At 36.9% G+C, this 23,793-nt stretch overlaps 4 protein-coding genes across 4 annotated transcripts; 2 read left to right on the top strand and 2 right to left on the bottom strand.

Moving 5' to 3' along the window:
- Nucleotides 1-577: 577 nt before the first annotated feature.
- LOC137297884 (sorting nexin-10-like) lies at nucleotides 578-5,280 on the bottom strand. Its single transcript, XM_067829858.1, has 6 exons — nucleotides 5,170-5,280; nucleotides 4,101-4,190; nucleotides 3,664-3,764; nucleotides 3,242-3,340; nucleotides 2,687-2,854; nucleotides 578-2,308 (listed from the first exon to the last, which is right to left on the bottom strand). Exons 1-6 carry the CDS (start codon nucleotides 5,278-5,280, stop codon nucleotides 2,005-2,007), a joined length of 873 nt encoding a protein of 290 aa, XP_067685959.1. The 3' UTR covers nucleotides 578-2,004.
- A 361-nt stretch (nucleotides 5,281-5,641) lies between these two features.
- LOC137298534 (uncharacterized) lies at nucleotides 5,642-11,626 on the top strand. Its single transcript, XM_067830833.1, has 3 exons — nucleotides 5,642-5,711; nucleotides 6,725-6,831; nucleotides 8,870-11,626. Exons 1-3 carry the CDS (start codon nucleotides 5,656-5,658, stop codon nucleotides 9,637-9,639), a joined length of 933 nt encoding a protein of 310 aa, XP_067686934.1. The 5' UTR covers nucleotides 5,642-5,655; the 3' UTR covers nucleotides 9,640-11,626.
- Nucleotides 11,627-13,504: 1,878 nt separating this feature from the next.
- LOC137297883 (sorting nexin-10B-like) lies at nucleotides 13,505-17,231 on the bottom strand. Its single transcript, XM_067829857.1, has 6 exons — nucleotides 17,208-17,231; nucleotides 15,874-15,963; nucleotides 15,437-15,537; nucleotides 15,010-15,108; nucleotides 14,429-14,596; nucleotides 13,505-13,963 (listed from the first exon to the last, which is right to left on the bottom strand). The coding sequence occupies exons 1-6, from the start codon at nucleotides 17,229-17,231 to the stop codon at nucleotides 13,660-13,662; spliced, it is 786 nt and encodes a 261-aa protein (XP_067685958.1). The 3' UTR covers nucleotides 13,505-13,659.
- Nucleotides 17,232-17,428: 197 nt separating this feature from the next.
- On the top strand, nucleotides 17,429-23,382 carry LOC137298554 (uncharacterized). Its single transcript, XM_067830855.1, has 3 exons — nucleotides 17,429-17,484; nucleotides 18,501-18,607; nucleotides 20,618-23,382. Exons 1-3 carry the CDS (start codon nucleotides 17,429-17,431, stop codon nucleotides 21,385-21,387), a joined length of 933 nt encoding a protein of 310 aa, XP_067686956.1. The 3' UTR covers nucleotides 21,388-23,382.
- The last annotated feature ends 411 nt before the right edge of the window (nucleotides 23,383-23,793 follow it).

Below are 23,793 nucleotides of genomic sequence, written 5' to 3'. Positions count from 1 at the left end.
ATCCATCGTCATCCTTGCAATGTCTCAGTACACACTGGACAATTAGCAACCAATCACGTTTTGCCTTATTTCAGAGCTCGAAACTTATTGAGTTGGAGTCAAAATATTGTTGTGGCTATGTGGTCACAATTCAAAAAGGTATTCAAATATTGAATCAAAATTGTGATAATGGTTATCGAGTTATCGAAACCAAGACGTCAGATTTTCTATGAATCTGAATCATTGCAGACCTATGTACTCACAAGCGCTCATGTTTTACACTAAAAATAGACAGAGTTGTGTGTAAGTGATGCTTGGAACTAAATTTCCATGCAAATTTGCAAATAGACATATATAAACAGAATAGACTATTTTGCAATGTACTAAACCTTTTAATTTTCAAGTGGACACTGTCTCCACAATTATTTTTACCTGGTACTGCTATTAGTTAATAAATTACAATGATGTTTTGGGAGTGAACAGAACCAGCCTGGGTGTAAGGGAGAAGACTTAAACAGGTGACCAGGCTTTGACAAAATAAGAACTGTCTCCAGGTTCTGAAAATGGTCAATTCACAAAAAAGTCAAACAAAGTAATAAACTTATGATTTTTTTATTCTTGGGCTGCGAAAAAAATGCTATCACAAATGCACCATATTCAGAACATTAGCCAAACAAAATAAGACATCAACCGTAATTACTGTCATAAGAGCACTAAGGCAAATTGAAAATGTGAGGCATACTAAAACATGGAGGAGTTTCAGTTTTACTAACTATTCTTTAAGAGTTACTTGGCACCCATTTAGAGCTAATGGAGTGACAGTTTTGTTCAGGTGCTAATGAGTTATTATTCAAGCCCAGCCATTAATATGGCAAATATAGTATGTGGAAACCTTGCTAAAGTAATTGTCAATACAGCTTCCATGAAGGTTGTTTTGTCGTTAAGTCTCCTTTGTACTGCTACTACTAAATTGGATTAGATATACAAATTGTCATTTACTTAGTTGGTTAGCAACCAGTATATAAACAGTAGTCCTAAAAATAGTTAAATATCGATAAAATAGTTAGTTTCCTTTTTTTGAAGGGACATGCTAAAAAAATACTGACAAGACAAATTCGTATCACATTCACTGAGGTAGAACACCTTTCTATATACAGATCAAATTATGTACACTATAAATCTTACATACAAAGACATTTTAAATACATAAAATGCTGAATGTTGAATGAGGCAAAGATTCATCATATCACATACTGATACAGAACTTTCTCTGCATAAGCTAATTAAATTTAAATTATTTGTGTCATTTTAACTTATTCAACTAATCTCAAATTTAGTTTTGCAAGTATCTACACAATATTTCATTCATAACAGACACAGGTGATGTCAGTGCTTTGGACGAGTTGGTACTATTGTTTTGTAACAATTACTTTGTTCCTATACCTAAAGGAATCAATATGGATAACTGTAACCAAAAGGAATATTTTAATAATTTCCTACAATTTCCTACTCTTGAGAAAAGGATGTATTAATGAGGTACAATTATTTTCTATTAAGATTCCATTTTCTGAATCAATTTATTTTCAATTGTAAAATCCAAGACTCCTAAAATTGGGTCAGTCCTAACTAAGACACCTGTTGTCAATTAAAACTTTTTTATACCCAACATAAGACATATTTTCAAAACATTAAAACTGTATTTTACATGAAAAGGTAAAAATGCTAAATCAATAAATCTTTTTTACCAACATTAATGCATATATAATCTTTTTGCTTGCTCTTTTGCTAATACAAATTAAAATACAACATTTTGGCACAGAAGTTAATGACATGATTAATAAAGCATATGAGACACGGGGACTTGTTTAACCGGGATTTTCCCAAGACTAGGAAGACACTTTACTCATTATTTACAGTAACTGCATCACAATAGTGTTTGTCTATCACCTAGTAGATGTAGACACATAATGCTTGATCCTTGCTGGTCCTGTATACAAGGAAAGTCACACTAATAGAAAGCCATCATTATTCAGATAGTCCATCTTGACTGTTTATACTGTAATGTGGGAAGTCTTGAGATGTCACACATTTTAACTCAGGATAATGTGAGCTTCCATTTGGCAGAACTGTTTTATCTCCCTTTGGCTTGGGGCTATCTGCCTTTGGATCCTCTTCCGACACACTGCTGTTCATGGAAGAATTTCCACTGCTATTTACATCACTGGCTTCTATTGATACAAAACTCTCTGAGGACAAAACACTGTCTGAAAGACCACTGTCATCTGATGTGTTGGGAATGCTGATTGAGAACTGTGATTGACAAACGACACTGTAAACAAAATGGACATTAGCTTTAAAGTAAAGTGGCTTTACGTGATTAATCACATCATCATGCAGATAGCAAGTGAGTGAGTGAGTTAAGTTAACGCTGCACTACAAGTATATGGATGTGGCCTGTGAAATTTTGTATCAGACAATCCAGTGATGAACAACATGAGCATCAATCTAAACAACTAACATATCAATCAAGTCAGTGAACGTGACACAACAATCACCTGAGTATTGTTTCAATCTGCTACCAGAAGCTACCAATAACAGGCGCACAAGAAATGGGAATCAAACCAGGGCTGTTACACTCCACTTGTTTGTGAACAGCAGCAGAACCACCAGGACAATTTTGTTTTGTAGATTCAAGAATGGTTCTCACCTTTTCTTTTTCTCTTCCTTCTTCTTGCCCCCTGCCTTCCACACACTCTGAATGTATTCTTCCGTCAGCTTCCCCGAGATGAAGTCACTGATGTCACTTCCTGTCAAGTTTGTTTGGAGGAACAGGTGCAGCACAGAGTCTGACAGGTACAACTTCTCAGCAATCACACTGAAAATGGAGAACCATTTTAGACTTGCATCAGAAAATCACTTAGATGATATATATTTGAAATCTAAGGTTTCTTGATAAATATTATTTCAGTACTATTAGTATTACTATATGCAGTCCAATATCCCAGCTCTGAACGCAGGGAAAATACTCCTTAGGCTTACTAGATGTGTGTCCTTGGCAAGTGTATTATTTTACATCACTTTAAGCAATATTTTAGCATTATTGCGGTCTTTCATTGTTATGGGTGAACGATGTCCTGTGCTTTAAGTGATAGATACCTGAAAGACTGAGAAGAAATATCAAGTGCACAAGTGCAATTCAGCATGGTAAGATGGCATCTACTCTCACAACATTCAGCAGTCCACAAATGGACTTAATCTATACCTGTTGAGGAACTTTTCAAGACCTTCTCGTCTCTTCTGGATAAATTCATCATCAAATCTCTGCAGAAAGAACTTCTTTGGTGGAAGATCAGGGGGAGTCCTGCACATAAAGAAATAAGAATAAATTAAAAGAACACATTACACTGTATAAAAAAGGAGAGAGATCACTGGGTGGTTGTTATCATAACCCCTCCACCAAACTCATGTTGACACAGCAATTCAAAATGACAGTGATTAATACTTCGATCAAGGAAACTTCCTGTTCAGACATGCATACAATATGTTCCTTATATCAGTTGTCCATTTCAGGATTTAAGAAAAATATAAAGGAAAGCAAACTTAAATTATTTTATATTTTTATTAAGTATTCATAAGTCTCCCGAGACCACCAAGACTCATGTCTTCGACATTTTGTGTACATACCTGATTGGGTGATGAAACTTCAACTGTTTCCTGAGCCAGACAAACTCAGAAAATCTGCGTCTCACAGTTGTATTGGGTAGACTGAAGGCTTTGTTCGCTGTCTGAAATCATGATCAGGGTACACTCTGGGTTGAGTATAGTTATGGAATAAAATTTATATTTGTGTGAGTGAGTTTAGTTTAATGCCACACTCAGCAATATTCCTGTGGCATATATATGGTGGCAGTGTGTAAATAACAATTTACATCTGGAATAGTTTGAAACAAAACAAATTAATAATAATAATACACACATACAAAATCTGACCTTACAAAAATTACATGAAATCCAAAGAACGAGTAATAATACGACTGCTATGTATTACTGGTATTCACACAATGCAACATAACCTACATGTAATTTCTGATTCTATAAAACTGTTTAATATTGTGATGTACCTGTATAATGATATCGTATGTGGTGTACCGTCCCTCATCCCACGTGTGGTGTGTGACTGGGTTCACCACTTGGACATGTGGCAGAGGACACTGAAATGTAAAAAATGTAGAATTGAATAACATGGCATCAGCTTGACATTTCAGTTTGATATTATTTTAAGGGGTGAAATGGTATATCACAGTATTCTGTCAGTTTGGTATGCCATAATAATGCTATCCAAAAATTTAAGGACCTTCATTTCTATTTCTTTGTTCTTTCAAAATAACCAAGAATATATTTTTCAAGAAACAATGAAAAGTTTGCCTCATGAGATCATATCTCAGAATATGAAATGAACCAAAGGACAAATCGTTTGTACCGCACTGTTGTCAGAGTGTACTGTCTTACCCCTAATTAATATTCTGCAATTAAAATCCTGTTATTGTGCATACACACACATTTTTCATGAAGCAAAAAAGCGACAATGTGCCACAAACAAAAAATGTGATAAAGTATTATTACTCGCCCGTTGAAGATACCGCAGTGTAATATTTTTACGGCAATATTACATTAGTGTAATATATGGATTGTCGGATCTAGACTCGGTTATTTATGCTCAGTGCGGAATTAAACAACCAACAACCAAAGTGTATAATTACACAGTACAGTCTCCTTTGAAAGGTGAAACTACATGTATCACCTACGTCGATGACAGTATCTTAATGAATGATGAGGAAAGTATATTCGATGCAGAAATAAATTATCATGTACGTCCATGAAAGTATCACATACGTACATGACGGTGTGTTCTGAGTTCATGAAGTCTCTCCTTTGTATAGGTAACGATCATCAACGCTGGTGAATGATAACCTAGAAATAAGGTATCATTTATGTCGAGGAAAGCATCAACAAAATATACTAAAGTATCTTCGGAGTATACGAAAACATAATCTAATGATGTCCCCTCTGTGCCGATGAAAGTATCCACTACGTAAATTGTAGTTTCTTCTAATTGATAATTGAATTAGAGGAAGGCAATAATACGATTCCATACATGCAGGACCCGAGAAGATCCGGGATAGAACTGACCTTCATTAACTCATGCGTGTCGCAAAGGGCGACTAACAGAAGCGAAGGTTCAGGCTTGTTGACCTGTTTGACACATATGTCGTCGTCCCATTTGCGTAGATAGATGTTCATGCTGTTGGTCACTGGATTGTCTGGTCCACACTCGATTATATACAGACCACCGTCATAAAGCTAAAATATTGTTGAGTGCGGTATAAACCTAAATAAACTCACTTACTCGCTCATGCATACAAGACACAAGGGGAAATCATTTTTTCTCATTTACTTGTGAATTCCGATGGTGGGTCATATCTTAATTGGGGATTAGACAGACGTCCGCGAGAGACAAAATGACTGGATAAAATACACAACATTTTACTGCAATTCTGAATTTGTTTTGTGGGGTCCCTTAATTGTATGCTTCTCAAATCTATCGACAGTGGAGCGCTCGGTATATTTTAAGGGCGCTTTAAAACCATTGAAGGAAGTTACTTCCCTTTGAACTCAATGAAAACCCGACTTCCCGAAATGACGTCCAGAAATATAATCGAATGCTTTTCTCGGTAAGACTAAATAACAGGAATTGTTAGGGCTACTTAAATAAATCATGGATCGGTTTCTGTTAAATCTAATAAGGGGTTTTCTATCTTGGTTGAGTAATCACAGAGAATGTCTAAAATTCTATTCAGTCTCAGAAACCTCGATCCAAGAATTAGTGTGTTAGCCAGTTTGGCACGCAGGGGCTTGTAACGCTAAAACTGCCACCATGGTATATGCTGTGACTGACGGGAAATATATAGTAAAGACGTCGTCAGTGACAGTCTATACCTTGAAGGCAGTTTTAGCGTTACAAGCCACAGTGGATCGATGTGAAGGTTGAACTTTGATCCATGAGACAGAGTTATGTCCCTTGCCCTATTTATACACATTTGCAGTAACAATGTTACACTTGAAATGAAATTTGTACAGTCACAAACTACTAATGATAACAAACTTGCAACGTATGCATCAACACTGTGTCATTAATTGTTCACGGTTATTAACTAAACTCAGTTAATGTGCTATTACATCAAAGTGATGTTGAAAGATACTTTATTTACACTTGGACTGATTCTCAAAATATCTGGTTGTGACTTTGATTGTATTCCTAACTTTTCTAATAACATAATGTTGTGTTTCAATAAGGAAAATGTAGACAATACTATAGCAATATGTAGCAAGTGTCAGTTTGATGTCACAGAAGACTTTCTATAAGTATGTCCTTACTACCATAAAAGTTGGGTGCAGTTAAAACATTATCATTATAAAACAATATGTCTCTTAAGTTAAAGCAGTTGTTAGGTACAAAAAATATGAATCTTATTAAAAGCTTAGCAATTTACCTGACAGGAAACCTACCTGTTTAACTGCTATATTGATGCATTATATTTATGTATCTGTATTGTATGTGCACAAACAATCAATTATCTATTTTTTGTACTCTGGCCCATAAGGCCAATGAGTGAAATAAAATTCTCCCTCATTTAATGAAGAAGAAATGATCATACTTCTAACAGCTACTGTCTTGTTCCTGCAGTATTGCCCAGCAGATAGGCCATGGGGTGAAGCGTGAATTCCCCTCTCCCCATCAGTGTGTTCTGTCCCTCCCAGGGGGAATCTCCTACGAAGCATTTGATGGCAAAGGTAAGTGAAGAATTTTACTTGACCTTCAAATATTCAAGAATCATTGTTCATGTTTGGAATGTGAGGCATGTGCTGAATAGTGAATGAGTTTGGTTTTACCCTGCTTTTGATAATCCACTTTTATAGCACTGAATTCCAGCTAGACTATTCACAGGCACTTGTACTGTTCAGTCTATTTCATTTCAAACAGACATGTCTTCAGATGTTTCTAAACTTGGAGCAGATTTTTGCAACATAGGGAGGTTGTTTCATAGCATATGAACTGCACGTTCAAAGCAGTGGTCCCTGTATTTGGTTCTGGATGGTCTGCTGATAAACAGATCTTATCTTGTGATCTAAGAGTTCTTGCTGGTCTATGGTTATTTAGAAGGGGTGACAAGTGCATTGAAATAGTGTTGGTCTAAGTCACTTGAAGATGATGGTGAGCATCTTGAATTTTATGGGTCTTACAACATATAGCCATTAACCAATGGAGTTGTCTTAACCTAGGGGTGATGTGGTCTCTTCATGGACGAGTTATTTTCCCGGTAGCTGTGTTTTGTATAGCCTGGAGTCAATGAACCAGGGAAGCTGTTACTGCATACAAAAGTAAATTCCAAAAAGTTTATTCCAGCATGTTGTGCCCTTGGGGAATTGACCCACTGTCTTTGGCGTGATGGAGGTGTGGATGAAATACTGTCGCTGTGACTATAAACTTGCATGATGAATGGACGCTCAAACCACCAGGCTACTTCACCACCCCTGCATTATTGTATGACAATTATTGTATGTGAATTTATGAAATGAAATAACTGCATCTGGAAAAACAAACATTTTAACCACCAGTCTGCCCAACCTCCCTTTTCCAAGGATGAACAGGTGATAGCTAAATCCTGATTATTTCACTGACCCTGAACTGATCATGTTGAAAAGTGCAAACATGAATTACGAAGAGAATTCATGTACTTTCTTGTTGAATTAATTCATGTTAGATAGAAAAAGATCTTTATTGATTTTCCTCATGAAGCTCACCATTAGAATAATTTAATATTGCCAGCAACTTGGGTTTGTTGAAGCAACTCAAAGTTTGTATATCCAAATATATTTGATCTAAATGAGTGACTTAGTTCTTGTTGTTCATGAAGTCAGTCACAGAATTGGCTGGCCCAGATTTTGTTATTTACAGACCCAGGGAGGGTACATACGATTACAAGTCTTCACATTCTGACCTTTTAGAACCTTTCAAGGAACAGTCTTTGCCCTAGACATGAATGTTTAGGCATCATCATGACTCCCTGGTGTCGTGAGAGGGACTCGTGGATAGGTTTTGGGGAGTATGGAACTTTCATCAAGACATCAACTGTGATTGTTTAATAACAAAGTAAAACAGGTCAGGTGTTTAATCAGCACTGAGTAGTTAACTGGCAAACAATAAAGTGGTTTTAGACAATAGCAAATTTCAAGCTCAGATTGTCTAAACATAGGTCCCAGTAGTATTGCATCAGCAATGATGCATACTTTTAAATTCACTACATAGTTGAGATAATTTGTGCATCAAATATGCAGGTTTTCTGTGCCAAGGCAAACACTGAAAGCCCAATAATTTCCAGACTGTGTGAAAACATCAAATACATCAATGAATAAACATGAAGTTGGTTGAATCTAGGACTGGACTTCCATGAAAAATAACTACATCACTGTAATGAGAAACTTTTGCTTTGCAGTGGAGATTAATTAAAACACATTCCAAGGTATTTTGTAGTTTCCTGCAAGATCTTGACAAGTTGTGCTAAAGTTATGGTCTTTTTGGGGTAGGATCAAATTTCAGGCATATCAAGCATGTGTGAGCCCTGAGATTAGTGTTGTATAGCTGGAATTTTGCTGAGGTGGTTTTGAACAACGACAAAAAAACCCAAACTGTCAGAATGATTAAAGAACCTCACCAACTGTAAATTTGTGTGTAGCAATATCAAGCTTGTACCAGAACTACTGAAATTAAAAAATCGGGAATTCATTGATTTCCTGTAATCTGGAATATTTCAACATGTTGACATTTCAGCCCATGTGAAGCCATGGCATGTGCTGAACCTTGTGGATTCTGGACGAGCAATGAGTTTCAACACCATTCCTCACGATGACCGTTCCTACCTTAACTTCCACACTCTCTATGAGCAGTACTTGGCATTCATCGCATCTGCAAGGCTGGATATCCGTCCAGAGATGTATAGTTATTCCGTGGCTAAAAGTCCCCTCCAGTTGAATAAGAAACTCCTATACTATGGTAAATCTTCTATAAACCTAGAAACAAAAATTACTGAATCCAAAACTGGTCTGCTTCTGGCAAGCTGTCAACAACAAACAGTTTCAGTTTCCAAGGAAACCCATCGTCCTGCAGCTCATCCTGATTGGTGGAAGGAAAAGTATTCCAAGATCAACTTGACAGGAAGTGCACTTCGCGTAGAACCAGTTCCACGTCCAAGCCAATCAGAGATCAGCTCATATTCACTGACAGTACAGCCAAGTGATACGGATACGTATTTACATGTAAACTGGACAAGTTATCTGAAGTTTTGCCTGGAAGCTTTTGCTGGGTTTAAACATGACAGAGACAAGACCGCCAATGTTCTAGAACTATATCGACCTGTGAAGGTTGCCGAGGTGGGTTACATTAAGGAATGCAGTCTCGGGGACCTACTGAGGGTAGACTTCTGGTCAGAGCAGACGTCAAATGATAAGGTTAATTTTGAAATCAGAAACACTATGGATGAGGTAGTTCTGTATTGCTTTGTCAAATTTTATCAAGATCTCAATTTTGATCCCAGGTCTTAGCTTTGTACACAAGGTTGACCGTTGACCATCAATAAATCAAACAAGCTGCAGCACCTGATTGTGTGTAGTTTACTATTAATTCAAATGAGATTACTGCCATGTTTCCTGTTAGATGTCATGTCATTAAAGACATTTGTTGAACCATTGATTGTTCCATGGCAACATACTACCTCAATCAATCCTGTATTCTGCAGTCACAGTTTAAGGAACCATAAGTTTCAATTTCCTGGTTTCAAATTTTTATCAGAGCATATACCAGTTAGAGGCCAGTGTCAAACAAATTATGGTGTCTTCTTTTTGACGTTATACAGTTGTTGTTATTGTATGCACTTCTGATGTTAATTGTTATGTCGTTTTTAACTTTGAATCAATTTGAGATGATGATGATGATGATGATGATGATGATGATGATGAACATGTTTGTGCGTGCATGTAATTTTCTGATTCTGAACTATTCACATTATGAATCTTAAGTATCGCATGTGAACAAACAGCAAAAAACAGATCCCATCAATTGTTTGCTTCCTCAGCTTTGCTCACTGAAAAGGAGCCAGTGTCATCGGAACTTCTGTTAATACAACTGCTACTAGTCCCAGAAGCAAGATTGAGGGCATCTTGCTGCACTATGGGATCCGCTTGTCTACGAGAGGTGTCCCAAAACTGGTCAGCCTCAGCTGGACAGTTATAAAAATGCAACTGTTTTTATGTTTTATTTTTCTACATATTATCTGTCAAGCTCAAGCAAACTGTTTTAGGCCATATTCCAGCCTCATGATCCCTGTTTTGACTTTCTATCTTGCAGTCTAAGTAAACTTTACACCCCACCACTGAGTCTAACGAAACCTAGTAGAAGGTTGCATCAGGTAACCTTTGAGCGACCAGTGACCTTCCAATCGAACGAGAGACGGTTAAATAGATTGGACCAATTAGACAATGGATACTATTTAGGGATCGGAGGGAGTTTCAAAATATTCAGATCACTGACAGATCTCCCCACAAACAAAAATCCGCATATAAAACAGTTATTTGACCTGCAGTATGTACGCTTTGGGGTTTCTGTTGACATGGTTACCATAGCATTCGGAATCGTTTGGGTACGAACCTTTTCAAGATAAAAAGTTCCAAAGGTATATGCGAATGTCCACTTTCCTGAATTGATAAGCTGTGTTCTGATTGGTCAATCTCAAAGGTTACCTGACACAACCTCCCATAAGGTTTTTGTTGGACTCAGTAGTGGAGTGTGATGAAAAGTACTGAGGCTAAGTTTACTTAGACTGTTTTATCTTGGTACCCTCAAATAACGCAAAATGGCAATAAATACATCACTAACTTCAGGAAACAAACTATGAAAGAAACAGTTTGTGTGTTTGAGATAAGCAGAAGTCCTCTAGAATCAAAAGTAGATACTGAAGAGCATAAAAGAACCAACTTAGGATTTGATGTACACGTGGACAAGTGGTTGATTGTTGTTTGATAGCAGTATTCCAGCTATACAACTGGATGACTGTATGGACCAGACAATCCTGTGGTCCACATCATGAGGATGGACCTATGCTGACCAACCTGTTTCTGTTGGTCACCTATAACAACATGCATAGGTTGGGGTTGGAGGATGGTTCTGCCTGGAGTGTAATGATGGATGATACAGAGAGACTGAGCTATGATAAGTCAGCTAATGAAATGGATGTGATTTGTATCACAAAACAGTACTTTCACTTCGTAAGTTCAAATTGTTGCAGGTGGATCAGAACTTTGTTCTGTCACCGTTCAGAATCTGCTTTTTGCTAGCTGGAAAATACTGTCCTGGAGAATCTGCAACATTTCTACATTAATATAGTGATAAAATGTATGACCATACAGGTATTAAAAATCCATGAATCACTAGCACTGCAATGGTTCACACACATTCGATTTTCAGTATTGGGGCCTTGATTCAGTCATTTTCCATTTGATTCTTCATATCATTAAAAGCATCAGATTTCATTTAGTTCAGTCTTTTTTCTGAGCGAAATCCATCGTCATCCTTGCAATGTCTCAGTACACACTGGATAATTAGCAACCAATCACGTTTTGCCTTATTTCAGAGCTCGAAACTTATTGAGTTGGAGTCAAAATATTGTTGTGGCTATGTGGTCACAATTCAAAAAGGTATTCAAATATTGAATCAAAATTGTGATAATGGTTATCGAGTTATCGAAACCAAGACGTCAGATTTTCTATGAATCTGAATCATTGCAGACCTATGTACTCACAAGCGCTCATGTTTTACACTAAAAATAGACAGAGTGGTGTGTAAGTGATGCTTGGAACTAAATTTCCATGCAAATTTGCAAATAGACATATATAAACAGAATAGACTATTTTGCAATGTACTAAACCTTTTAATTTTCAAGTGGACACTATCTCCACAATTATTTTTACCTGGTACTGCTATTAGTTAATAAATTACAATGATGTTTTGGGAGTGAACAGAACCAGCCTGGGTGTAAGGGAGAAGACTTAAACAGGTGACCAGGCTTTGACAAAATAAGAACTGTCTCCAGGTTCTGAAAATGGTCAATTCACAAAAAAGTCAAACAAAGTAATAAACTTATGATTTTTTTATTCTTGGGCTGCGAAAAAAATGCTATCACAAATGCACCATATTCAGAACATTAGTCAAACAAAATAAGACATCAACCGTAATTACTGTCATAAGAGCACTAAGGCAAATTGAAAATGTGAGGCATATTAAAACATGGAGGAGTTTCAGTTTTACTAACTATTCTTTAAGAGTTACTTGGCACCCATTTAGAGCTAATGGAGTAACAGTTTTGTTCAGGTGCTAATGAGTTATTATTCAAGCCCAGCCATTAATATGGCAAATATAGTATGTGGAAACCTTGCTAAAGTAATTGTCAATACAGCTTCCATGAAGGTTGTTTTGTCGTTAAGTCTCCTTTGTACTGCTACTACTAAATAGGATTAGATATGCAAATTGTCATTTACTTAGTTGGTTAGCAACCATTATATAAACAGTAGTCCTAAAAATAGTTAAATATCGATAAAATAGTTAGTTTCCTTTTTTTGAAGGGACATGCTAAAAAAATACTGACAAGACAAATTCGTATCACATTCACTGAGGTAGAACACCTTTCTATATACAGATCAAATTATGTACACTATAAATCTTACATACAAAGACATTTTAAATACATAAAATGCTGAATGTTGAATGAGGCAAAGATTCATCATATCACATACTGATACAGAACTTTCTCTGCATAAGCTAATTAAATTTAAATTATTTGTGTCATTTTAACTTATTCAACTAATCTCAAATTTAGTTTTGCAAGTATCTACACCATATTTCATTCATAACAGACACAGGTGATGTCAGTGCTTTGGACGAGTTGGTACTATTGTTTTGTAACAATTACTTTGTTCCTTTACCTAAAGGAATCAATATGGATAACTGTAACCAAAAGGAATATTTTAATAATTTCCTACAATTTCCTACTCTTGAGAAAAGGATGTATTAATGAGGTACAATTATTTTCTATTAAGATTCCATTTTCTGAATCAATTTATTTTCAATTCTAAAATCCAAGACTCCTAAAATTGGGTCAGTCCTAACTAAGACACCTGTTGTCAATTAAAACTTTTTTATACCCAACATAAGACATATTTTCAAAACATTAAAACTGTATTTTACATGAAAAGGTAAAAATGCTAAATCAATAAATCTTTTTTACCAACATTAATGCATATATAATCTTTTTGCTTGCTCTTTTGCTAATACAAATTAAAATACAACATACATTTTTTTGGCACAGAAGTTAATGACATGATTAATAAAGCATATGAGACACAGGGACTTGTTTAACCGGGATTTTCCCAAGACTAGAAGACACTTTACTCATTATTTACAGTAACTGCATCACAATAGTATTTGTCTATCACCTAGTAGATGTAGACACATAATGCTTGATCCTTGCTGGTCCTGTATACAAGGAAAGTCACACTAATAGAAAGCCATCATTATTCAGATAGTCCATCTTGACTGTTTATACTGTAATGTGGGAAGTCTTGAGATGTCACACATTTTAACTCAGGATAATGTGAGCTTCCATTTGGCAGAACTGTTTTATCTCCCTTTGGCTTGGGGCTATCTGCCTTTGGATCCTCTTCCGACACACTGCTGTTCATGGAAGAATTTCCACTGCTATTTACATCACTGGCTTCTATTGATACAAAACTCTCTGAGGACAAAACACTGTCTGAAAGACCACTGTCATCTGATGTGTTGGGAATGCTGATTGAGAACTGTGATTGACAAACGACACTGAAACAAAATGGACATTAGCTTTAAAGTAAAGTGGCTTTACGTGATTAATCACATCATCATGCAGATAGCAAGTGAGTGAGTGAGTTAAGTTAACGCTGCACTACAAGTATATGGATGTGGCCTGTGAAATTTTGTATCAGACAATCCAGTGATGAACAACATGAGCATCAATCTAAACAACTAACATATCAATCAAGTCAGTGAACGTGACACAACAATCACCTCTTACAAAAAGATCAAGAAAGTAAAGCAAGAAACTAACACATATGGAAATGACATACAACTGTCCATGGCTGCAAATGTTGAGAGGGTGAGTATTGTTTCAATCTGCTACCAGAAGCTACCAATAACAGGCGCACAAGAAATGGGAATCAAACCAGGGCTGTTACACTCCACTTGTTTGTGAACAGCAGCAGAGCCACCAGGACAATTTTGTTTTGTAGATTCAAGAATGGTTCTCACCTTTTCTTTTTCTCTTCCTTCTTCTTGCCCCCTGCCTTCCACACACTCTGAATGTATTCTTCCGTCAGCTTCCCCGAGATGAAGTCACTGATGTCACTTCCTGTCAAGTTTGTTTGGAGGAACAGGTGCAGCACAGAGTCTGACAGGTACAACTTCTCAGCAATCACACTAAAAATGGAGAACCATTATACACTTGCATCAGAGAATTATTTAGATAGATATATATTTGAAATCTAAGGGTTTCTTGATAAATATTATTTCAGTATTATTAGTATTACTATATGCAGCCCAATATCCAGCTCTGGATGCAGGGAAAATACTCCTTAGGCTTTGGTTACTACATGTGTGTCCTTGGCAAGTGTATTATTTTACATCGCTTTAAGCAATATTTTAGCATTATTGCTATGTAGGGCATAGACCCTGGGCTTTCGTTGTTATGGGTGAACGATGTCCTGTGCTTTAAGTGATAGATACCTGAAAGACTGAGAAGAAATATCAAGTGCACTCTAATCAATTCAGCATGATAAGATGGCATCTACTCTCACAACATTCAGCAGTCCACAAATGGACTTAATCTATACCTGTTGAGGAACTTTTCAAGACCTTCTCGTCTCTTCTGGATAAATTCATCATCAAATCTCTGCAGAAAGAACTTCTTTGGTGGAAGATCAGGGGGAGTCCTGCACATAAAGAAATAAGAATAAATTAAAAGAACACATTACACTGTATAAAAAAGGAGAGAGATTGCTGGGTGGTTGTTATCATAACCCCTCCACCAAACTCATGTGGACACAGCAATTCAAAATGACAGTGATTAATACTTCGATCAAGGAAACTTCCTGTTCAGACATGCATACAATATGTTCCTTATATCAGTTGTCCATTTCAGGATTTAAGAAAAATATAAAGGAAAGCAAACTTAAAGTCGTTTATTTTACATTTTTATTAAGTATTCATAAGTCTCCCGAGACCACAAAGACTCAAGTCTTCGACATTTTGTGTACATACCTGATTGGGTGATGAAACTTCAACTGTTTCCTGAGCCAGACAAACTCAGAAAATCTGCATCTCACAGTTGTATTGGGTAGACTGAAGGCCTTGTTCGCTGTCTGAAATCATGATCAGGGTACACTCTGGGTTGAGTATAGTTATGGAATAAAATTTATATTTGAGTGAGTGAGTTTAGTTTAATGCCACACTCAGCAATATTCCTGTGGCATATATATGGTGGCAGTGTGTAAATAACAATTTACATCTGGAATAGTTTGAAACAAAACAAATTAATAATAATAATACACACATACAAAATCTGACCTTACAAAAATTACATGAAATCCAAAGAACGAGTAATAATACGACTGCTATGTATTACTGGTATTCACACAATGCAACATAACCTACATGTAATTTCTGAATCTATAAAACTGTTTAATATTGTGATGTACCTGTATAATGATATCGTATGTGGTGTACCGTCCCTCATCCCACGTGTGGTGTGTGACTGGGTTCACCACTTGGACATGTGGCAGAGGACACTGAAATGTAAAAAATGTAGAATTGAATAACATGGCATCAGCTTGACATTTCAGTTTGATATTATTTTAAGGGGTGAAATGGTATATCACAGTATTCTGTCAGTTTGGTATGCCATAATAATGCTATCCAAAAATTTAAGGACCTTCATTTCTATTTCTTTGTTCTTTCAAAATAACCAAGAATATATTTTTCAAGAAACAATGAAAAGTTTGCCTCATGAGATCATATCTCAGAATATGAAATGAACCAAAGGACAAATCGTTTGTACCGCACTGTTGTCAGAGTGTACTGTCTTACCCCTAATTAATATTCTGCAATTAAAATCCTGTTATTGTGCATACACACACATTTTTCATGAAGCAAAAAAGCGACAATGTGCCACAAACAAAAAATGTGATAAAGTATTATTACTCGCCCGTTGAAGATACCGCAGTGTAATATTTTTACGGCAATATTACATTAGTGTAATATATGGATTGTCGGATCTAGACTCGGTTATTTATGCTCAGTGCGGAATTAAACAACCAACAACCAAAGTGTATAATTACACAGTACAGTCTCCTTTGAAAGGTGAAACTACATGTATCACCTACGTCGATGACAGTATCTTAATGAATGATGAGGAAAGTATATTCGATGCAGAAATAAATTATCATGTACGTCCATGAAAGTATCACATACGTACATGACGGTGTGTTCTGAGTTCATGAAGTCTCTCCTTTGTATAGGTAACGATCATCAACGCTGGTGAATGATAACCTAGAAATAAGGTATCATTTATGTCGAGGAAAGCATCAACAAAATATACTAAAGTATCTTCGGAGTATACGAAAACATAATCTAATGATGTCCCCTCTGTGCCGATGAAAGTATCCACTACGTAAATTGTAGTTTCTTCTAATTGATAATAGAATTAGAGGAAGGCAATAATACGATTCCATACATGCAGGACCCGAGAAGATCCGGGATAGAACTGATCTTCATTAACTCATGCTTGTCGCAAAGGGCGACTAACAGGAGCGAAGGTTCAGGCTTGTTGACCTGTTTGACACATATGTCGTCGTCCCATTTGCGTAGATAGATGTTCATGCTGTTGGTCACTGGATTGTCTGGTCCACACTCGATTATATACAGACCACCGTCATAAAGCTAAAATATTGTTGAGTGCGGTATAAACCTAAATAAACTCACTTACTCGCTCATGCATACAAGACACAAGGGGAAATCATTTTTTCTCATTTACTTGTGAATTCCGATGATGGGTCATATCTTAATTGGGGATTAGACAGACGTCCGCGAGAGACAAAATGACTGGATAAAATACACAACATGTTACTGCAATTCTGAATTTGTTTTGTGGGGTCCCTTAATTGTGTGCTTCTCAAATCTATCGACAGTGGACCGCTCGGTATATTTTAAGGGCGCTTTAAAACCATTGAAGGATGTTACTTCCCTTTGAACTCAATGAAAACCCGACTTCCCGAAATCACGTCCAGAAATATAATCGAATGCTTTTCTCGGTAAGACTAAATAACAGGAATTGTTAGGGCTACTTAAATAAATCATGGATCGGTTTCTGTTAAATCTAATAAGGGGTTTTCTATCTTGGTTGAGTAATCACAGAGAATGTCTAAAATTCTATTCAGTCTCAGAAACCTCGATCCCAGAATTAGTGTGTTAGCCAGTTTGGCACGCCTGGGGCTTGTAACGCTAAAACTGCCACCATGGTATATGCTGTGACTGACGGGAAATATATAGTAAAGACGTCGTCAGTGACAGTCTATACCTTGAAGGCAGTTTTAGCGTTACAAGCCACAGTGGATCGATGTGAAGGTTGAACTTTGATCCATGAGACAGAGTTATGTCCCTTGCCCTATTTATACACATTTGCAGTAACAATGTTACACTTGAAATGAAATTTGTACAGTCACAAACTACTAATAATAACAAACTTGCAACGTATGCAACACTGTCTCATTAATTGTTCACGGTTATTAACTAAACTCAGTTAATGTGCTATTACATCAAAGTGATGTTGAAAGATACTTTATTTACACTTGGACCGATTCTCAAAATATCTGGTTGTGACTTTGATTGTATTCCTAACTTTTCTAATAACATAATGTTGTGTTTCAATAAGGAAAATGTAGACAATACTATAGCAATATGTAGCAAGTGTCAGTTTGATGTCACAGAAGACTTTCTATAAGTATGTCCTTACTACCATAAAAGTTGGGTGCAGTTAAAACATTATCATTATATATTAAAACAATATGTCTCTTAAGTTAAAGCAGTTGTTAGGTACAAAAAATATGAATCTTATTAAAAGCTTAGCAATTTACCTGACAGGAAACCTACCTGTTTAACTGCTATATTGATGCATTATATTTATGTATCTGTATTGTATGTGCACAAACAATCAATTATCTATTTTTTGTACTCTGGCCCATGAGGCCAATGAGTGAAATAAAATTCTCTCTCATTTAATGAAGAAGAAATGATCATACTTCTAACAGCTACTGTCTTGTTCCTGCAGTATTGCCCAGCAGATAGGCCATGGGGTGAAGCGTGAATTCCCCTCTCCCCATCAGTGTGTTCTGTCCCTCCCAGGGGGAATCTCCTACGAAGCATTTGATGGCAAAGGTAAGTGAAGAATTTTACTTGACCTTCAAATATTCAAGAATCATTGTTCATGTTTGGAATGTGAGGCATGTGCTGAATAGTGAATGAGTTTGGTTTTACCCTGCTTTTGATAATCCACTTTTATAGCACTGAATTCCAGCTAGACTGTTCACAGGCATTTGTGCTGTTCAGTCTATTTCATTTCAAATAGACGTGTCTTCAGATGTTTCTAGACTTGGAGCAGATTTTTGCCTCATAGGGAGGTTGTTTCATAGCATATGAACTGCACATTCAAAGCAGTGGTCCCTGTATTTGGTTCTGGATGGTCTGCTGATAAACAGATCTTATCTTGTGATCTAAGAGTTCTTGCTGGTCTATGGTTATTTAGAAGGGGTGACAAGTGCGTTGAAATAGTGTTGGTCTTCAGCCACTTGAAGATGATGGTGAGCATCTTGAATTTTATGGGTCTTACAACATATAGCCTTTAGCCAATGCAGTTGTCTTAACCTAGGGGTGATGTGGTCTCTTCATGGACGAGTTATTACCCTGGTAGCTGTGTTTTGTATAGCCTGGAGTCAATGAACCAGGGAAGCTGTTACCCCATACAAAAGTAAATTCCAAAAAGTTTACTCCAGCACGTTGTACCCATGGGGAATTGAACCACTGTCTTTGGTGTGATGGAGGTGTGGATGAAATACTGTCGCTGTGACTATAAACTTGCATGATGAATGGACACTCAAACCACTAGGCTACTTCACCACCCCTGCATTATTGTATGACATGTGAATTTATGAAATGAAATAACTGCATCTGGAAAAACAAACATTTTAACCACCAGTCTGCCCAACCTCCCTTTTCCAAGGATGAACAGGTGATAGCTAAATCCTGATTATTTCACTGACCCTGAACTGATCATGTTGAAAAGTGCAAACATGAATTACGAAGAGAATTCATGTACTTTCTTGTTGAATTAATTCATAGAAAAAGATCTTTATTGATTTTCCTCATGAAGCTCACCATTAGAATAATTTAATATTGCCAGCAACTTAAGTTTGTGGAAGATATATCCAAATATATTTGATCTAAATGAGTGACTTAGTTCTTGTTGTTCATGAAGTCAGTCACAGAATTGGCTGGCCCAGATTTTGTTATTTACAGACCCAGGGAGGGTACATAAGATTACAAGTCTTCACATTCTGACCTTTTAGAACCTTTCAAGGAACAGTCTTTGCCCTAGACATGAATGTTTAGGCATCATCATGACTCCCTGGTGTCATGAGAGGGACTTGTGGATAGGTTTTGGGGAGTATGGAACTTTCATCAAGACACCAACTGTGATTGTTTAATAACAAAGTAAAACAGGTCAGGTGTTTAATCAGCACTGACTAGTTAACTGGCAAACAATAAAGTGGTTTTAGACAATAGCAAATTTCAAGCTCAGATTATCTAAACTTAGGGCCCAGTGGTATTGCATCAGCAATGATGCATACTTTTAAATTCACTACATATTTGAGATAATTTGTGCATCAAACATGCAGGTTTTCTGTGCCAAGGCAAACACTGAAGGCCCAATAATTTCCAGACTGTGTGGAAACATCTAATACATAAATGAATAAACATGAAGTTGGTTGAATCTAGGACTGAACTTCAAGGAAAAATAACTACATCACTGCAATGGGAAACTTTTCCTTTGCAGTGGAGATTGATTAAAACACATTCCAAGGTATTTTGTAGTTTCCTGCAAGATCTTGACAATTTGTGCTAAAGTTATGGTCTTTTTAGGGTAGGATCAAATTTCAAGCATATCAAGCATGTGTGAGCCCTGAGATTAGTGTTGTATAGCTGGAATTTTGCTGAGGTGGTGTTGAACAACAACAAAAAAACCCAAACTGTCAGAATGATTAAAGAACCTCACCAACTGTAAATTTGTGTGTAGCAATATCAAGCTTGTACCAGAACTACTGAAATTAAAAAATCAGGAATTCATTGATTTCCTGTAATCTGGAATATTTCAACATGTTGACATTTCAGCCCATGTGAAGCCATGGCATGTGCTGAACCTTGTGGATTCTGGACGAGCAATGAGTTTCAACACCATTCCTCACGATGACCGTTCCTACCTTGACTTCCACACTCTCTATGAGCAGTACTTGGCATTCATGGCATCTGCAAGGCTGGATATCCGTCCAGAGATGTATAGTTATTCCGTGGCTAAAAGTCCCCTCCGGTTGAATAAGAAACTCCTATACTATGGTAAACCTTCTATAAACCTAGAAACAAAAATTACTGAATCCAAAACTGGTCTGCTTCTGGCAAGCTGTCAACAACAAACAGTTTCAGTTTCCAAGGAAACCCATCGTCCTGCAGCTCATCCTGATTGGTGGAAGGAAAAGTATTCCAAGATCAACTTGACAGGAAGTGCACTTCGCGTAGAACCAGTTCCACGTCCAAGCCAATCAGAGATCAGCTCATATTCACTGACAGTACAGCCAAGTGATACGGATACGTATTTACATGTAAACTGGACAAGTTATCTGAAGTTTTGCCTGGAAGCTTTTGCTGGGTTTAAACATGACAGAGACAAGACCGCCAATGTTCTAGAACTATATCGACCTGTGAAGGTTGCCGAGGTGGGTTACATTAAGGAATGCAGTCTCGGGGACCTACTGAGGGTAGACTTCTGGTCAGAGCAGACGTCAAATGATAAGGTTAATTTTGAAATCAGAAACACTATGGATGAGGTAGTTCTGTATTGCTTTGTCGAATTTTATCAAGATCTCAATTTTGATCCCAGGTCTTAGCTTTGTACACAAGGTTGACCGTTGACCATCAATAAATCAAACAAGCTGCAGCACCTGATTGTGTGTAGTTTACTATTAATTCAAATGAGATTACTGCCATGTTTCCTGTTAGATGTCATGTCATTAAAGACATTTGTTGAACCATTGATTGTTCCATGGCAACATACTACCTCAATCAATCCTGTATTCTGCAGTCACAGTTTAAGGAACCATAAGTTTCAATTTCCTGGTTTCAAATTTTTGTCAGAGCATATACCAGTTAGAGGCCAGTGTCAAACAAATTATGGTGTCTTCTTTTTGACGTTATACAGTTGTTGTTATTGTATGCACTTCTGATGTTAATTGTTATGTCGTTTTTAACTTTGAATCAATTTGAGATGATGATGATGATGATGATGATGATGATGATGATGATGATGATGATGATGATGATGATGATGAACATGTTTGTGCGTGCATGTAATTTTCTGATTCTGAACTATTCACATTATGAATCTTAAGTATCGCATGTGAACAAACAGCAAAAAACAGATCCCATCAATTGTTTGCTTCCTCAGCTTTGCTCACTGAAAAGGAGCCAGTGTCATCGGAACTTCTGTTAATACAACTGCTACTAGTCCCAGAAGCAAGATTGAGGGCATCTTGCTGCACTATGGGATCCGCTTGTCTACGAGAGGTGTCCCAAAACTGGTCAGCCTCAGCTGGACAGTTATAAAAATGCAACTGTTTTTATGTTTTATTTTTCTACATATTATCTGTCAAGCTCAAGCAAACTGTTTTTGGCCATATTCCAGCCTCATGATCCCTGTTTTGACTTTCTATCTTGCAGTCTAAGTAAACTTTACACCCCACCACTGAGTCTAACGAAACCTAGTAGAAGGTTGCATCAGGTAACCTTTGAGCGACCAGTGACCTTCCAATCGAACGAGAGACGGTTAAATAGATTGGACCAATTAGACAATGGATACTATTTAGGGATCGGAGGGAGTTTCAAAATATTCAGATCACTGACAGATCTCCCCACAAACAAAAATCCGCATATAAAACAGTTATTTGACCTGCAGTATGTACGCTTTGGGGTTTCTGTTGACATGGTTACCATAGCATTCGGAATCGTTTGGGTACGAACCTTTTCAAGATAAAAAGTTCCAAAGGTATATGCGAATGTCCACTTTCCTGAATTGATAAGCTGTGTTCTGATTGGTCAATCTCAAAGGTTACCTGACGCAACCTCCCATAAGGTTTTTGTTAGACTCAGTAGTGGAGTGTGATGAAAAGTACTGAGGCTAAGTTTACTTAGACTGTTTTATAATAACGCAAAATGGCAATAAATACATCACTAACTTCAGGAAACAAACTATGAAAGAAACAGTTTGTGTGTTTGAGATAAGCAGAAGTCCTCTAGAATCAAAAGTAGATACTGAAGAGCATAAAAGAACCAACTTAGGATTTGATGTACACGTGGACAAGTGGTTGATTGTTGTTTGATAGCAGTATTCCAGCTATACAACTGGATGACTGTAGGGACCAGACAATCCTGTGGTCCACATCATGAGGATGGACCTATGCTGACCAACCTGTTTCTGTTGGTCACCTATAACAACATGCATAGGTTGGGGTTGGAGGATGGTTCTGCCTGGAGTGTAATGATGGATGATACAGAGAGACTGAGCTATGATAAGTCAGCTAATGAAATGGATGTGATTTGTATCACAAAACAGTACTTTCTTTTCGTAAGTTCACATTGTTGCAGGTGGATCAGAACTTTGTTCTGTCACCGTTCAGAATCTGCTTTTTGCTAGCTGGAAAATATTGTCCTGGAGAATCTTCAACATTTCTACATCAATATAGTGATAAAATGTATGACCATACAGGTATTAAAAATCCATGAATCACTAGCACTGCAATGGTTCACACACATTCGATTTTCAGTATTGGGGCCTTGATTCAGTCATTTTCCATTTGATTCTTCATATCATTAAAAGCATCAGATTTCATTTAGTTCAGTCTTTTTTCTGAGCGAAATCCATCGTCATCCTTGCAATGTCTCAGTACACACTGGATAATTAGCAACCAATCACGTTTTGCCTTATTTCAGAGCTCGAAACTTATTGAGTTGGAGTCAAAATATTGTTGTGGCTATGTGGTCACAATTCAAAAAGGTATTCAAATATTGAATCAAAATTGTGATAATGGTTATCGAGTTATCGAAACCAAGACGTCAGATTTTCTATGAATCTGAATCATTGCAGACCTATGTACTCACAAGCGCTCATGTTTTACACTAAAAATAGACAGAGTGGTGTGTAAGTGATGCTTGGAACTAAATTTCCATGCAAATTTGCAAATAGACATATATAAACAGAATAGACTATTTTGCAATGTACTAAACCTTTTAATTTTCAA

This window comes from Haliotis asinina, chromosome 10 (genome assembly GCF_037392515.1).
Source record: "Haliotis asinina isolate JCU_RB_2024 chromosome 10, JCU_Hal_asi_v2, whole genome shotgun sequence".
Taxonomy (NCBI): domain Eukaryota; kingdom Metazoa; phylum Mollusca; class Gastropoda; order Lepetellida; family Haliotidae; genus Haliotis; species Haliotis asinina.
This window is presented reverse-complemented; position numbering and strand designations above follow the sequence as displayed.

Bases quoted from the DNA above. Each gene is read 5' to 3' on its own strand.
- LOC137298534 (XM_067830833.1), top strand. From the start codon at position 5,656: ATGAAAACCCGACTTCCCGAAATGACGTCCAGAAATATAATCGAATGC. The intron at 5,712-6,724 runs GTAAGACTAAAT...TTGTTCCTGCAG, and splicing joins ATAATCGAATGCTTTTCTCG to TATTGCCCAGCAGATAGGCC. The intron at 6,832-8,869 runs GTAAGTGAAGAA...TTGACATTTCAG, and splicing joins CGAAGCATTTGATGGCAAAG to CCCATGTGAAGCCATGGCAT.
- LOC137297883 (XM_067829857.1), bottom strand. From the start codon at position 17,231: ATGACCCATCATCGGAATTCACAA. The intron at 15,538-15,873 runs GTACATCACAAT...TCATGATTTCAG, and splicing joins CATACGATATCATTATACAG to ACAGCGAACAAGGCCTTCAG. The intron at 15,109-15,436 runs GTATGTACACAA...CTTTATGTGCAG, and splicing joins AAGTTTCATCACCCAATCAG to GACTCCCCCTGATCTTCCAC.
- LOC137297884 (XM_067829858.1), bottom strand. From the start codon at position 5,280: ATGAACATCTATCTACGCAAATGGGACGACGACATATGTGTCAAACAG. The intron at 3,765-4,100 runs GTACATCACAAT...TCATGATTTCAG, and splicing joins CATACGATATCATTATACAG to ACAGCGAACAAAGCCTTCAG. The intron at 2,309-2,686 runs GTGAGAACCATT...TTTTGTTTACAG, and splicing joins AAGGAAGAGAAAAAGAAAAG to TGTCGTTTGTCAATCACAGT.
- LOC137298554 (XM_067830855.1), top strand. From the start codon at position 17,429: ATGAAAACCCGACTTCCCGAAATCACGTCCAGAAATATAATCGAATGC. The intron at 17,485-18,500 runs GTAAGACTAAAT...TTGTTCCTGCAG, and splicing joins ATAATCGAATGCTTTTCTCG to TATTGCCCAGCAGATAGGCC. The intron at 18,608-20,617 runs GTAAGTGAAGAA...TTGACATTTCAG, and splicing joins CGAAGCATTTGATGGCAAAG to CCCATGTGAAGCCATGGCAT.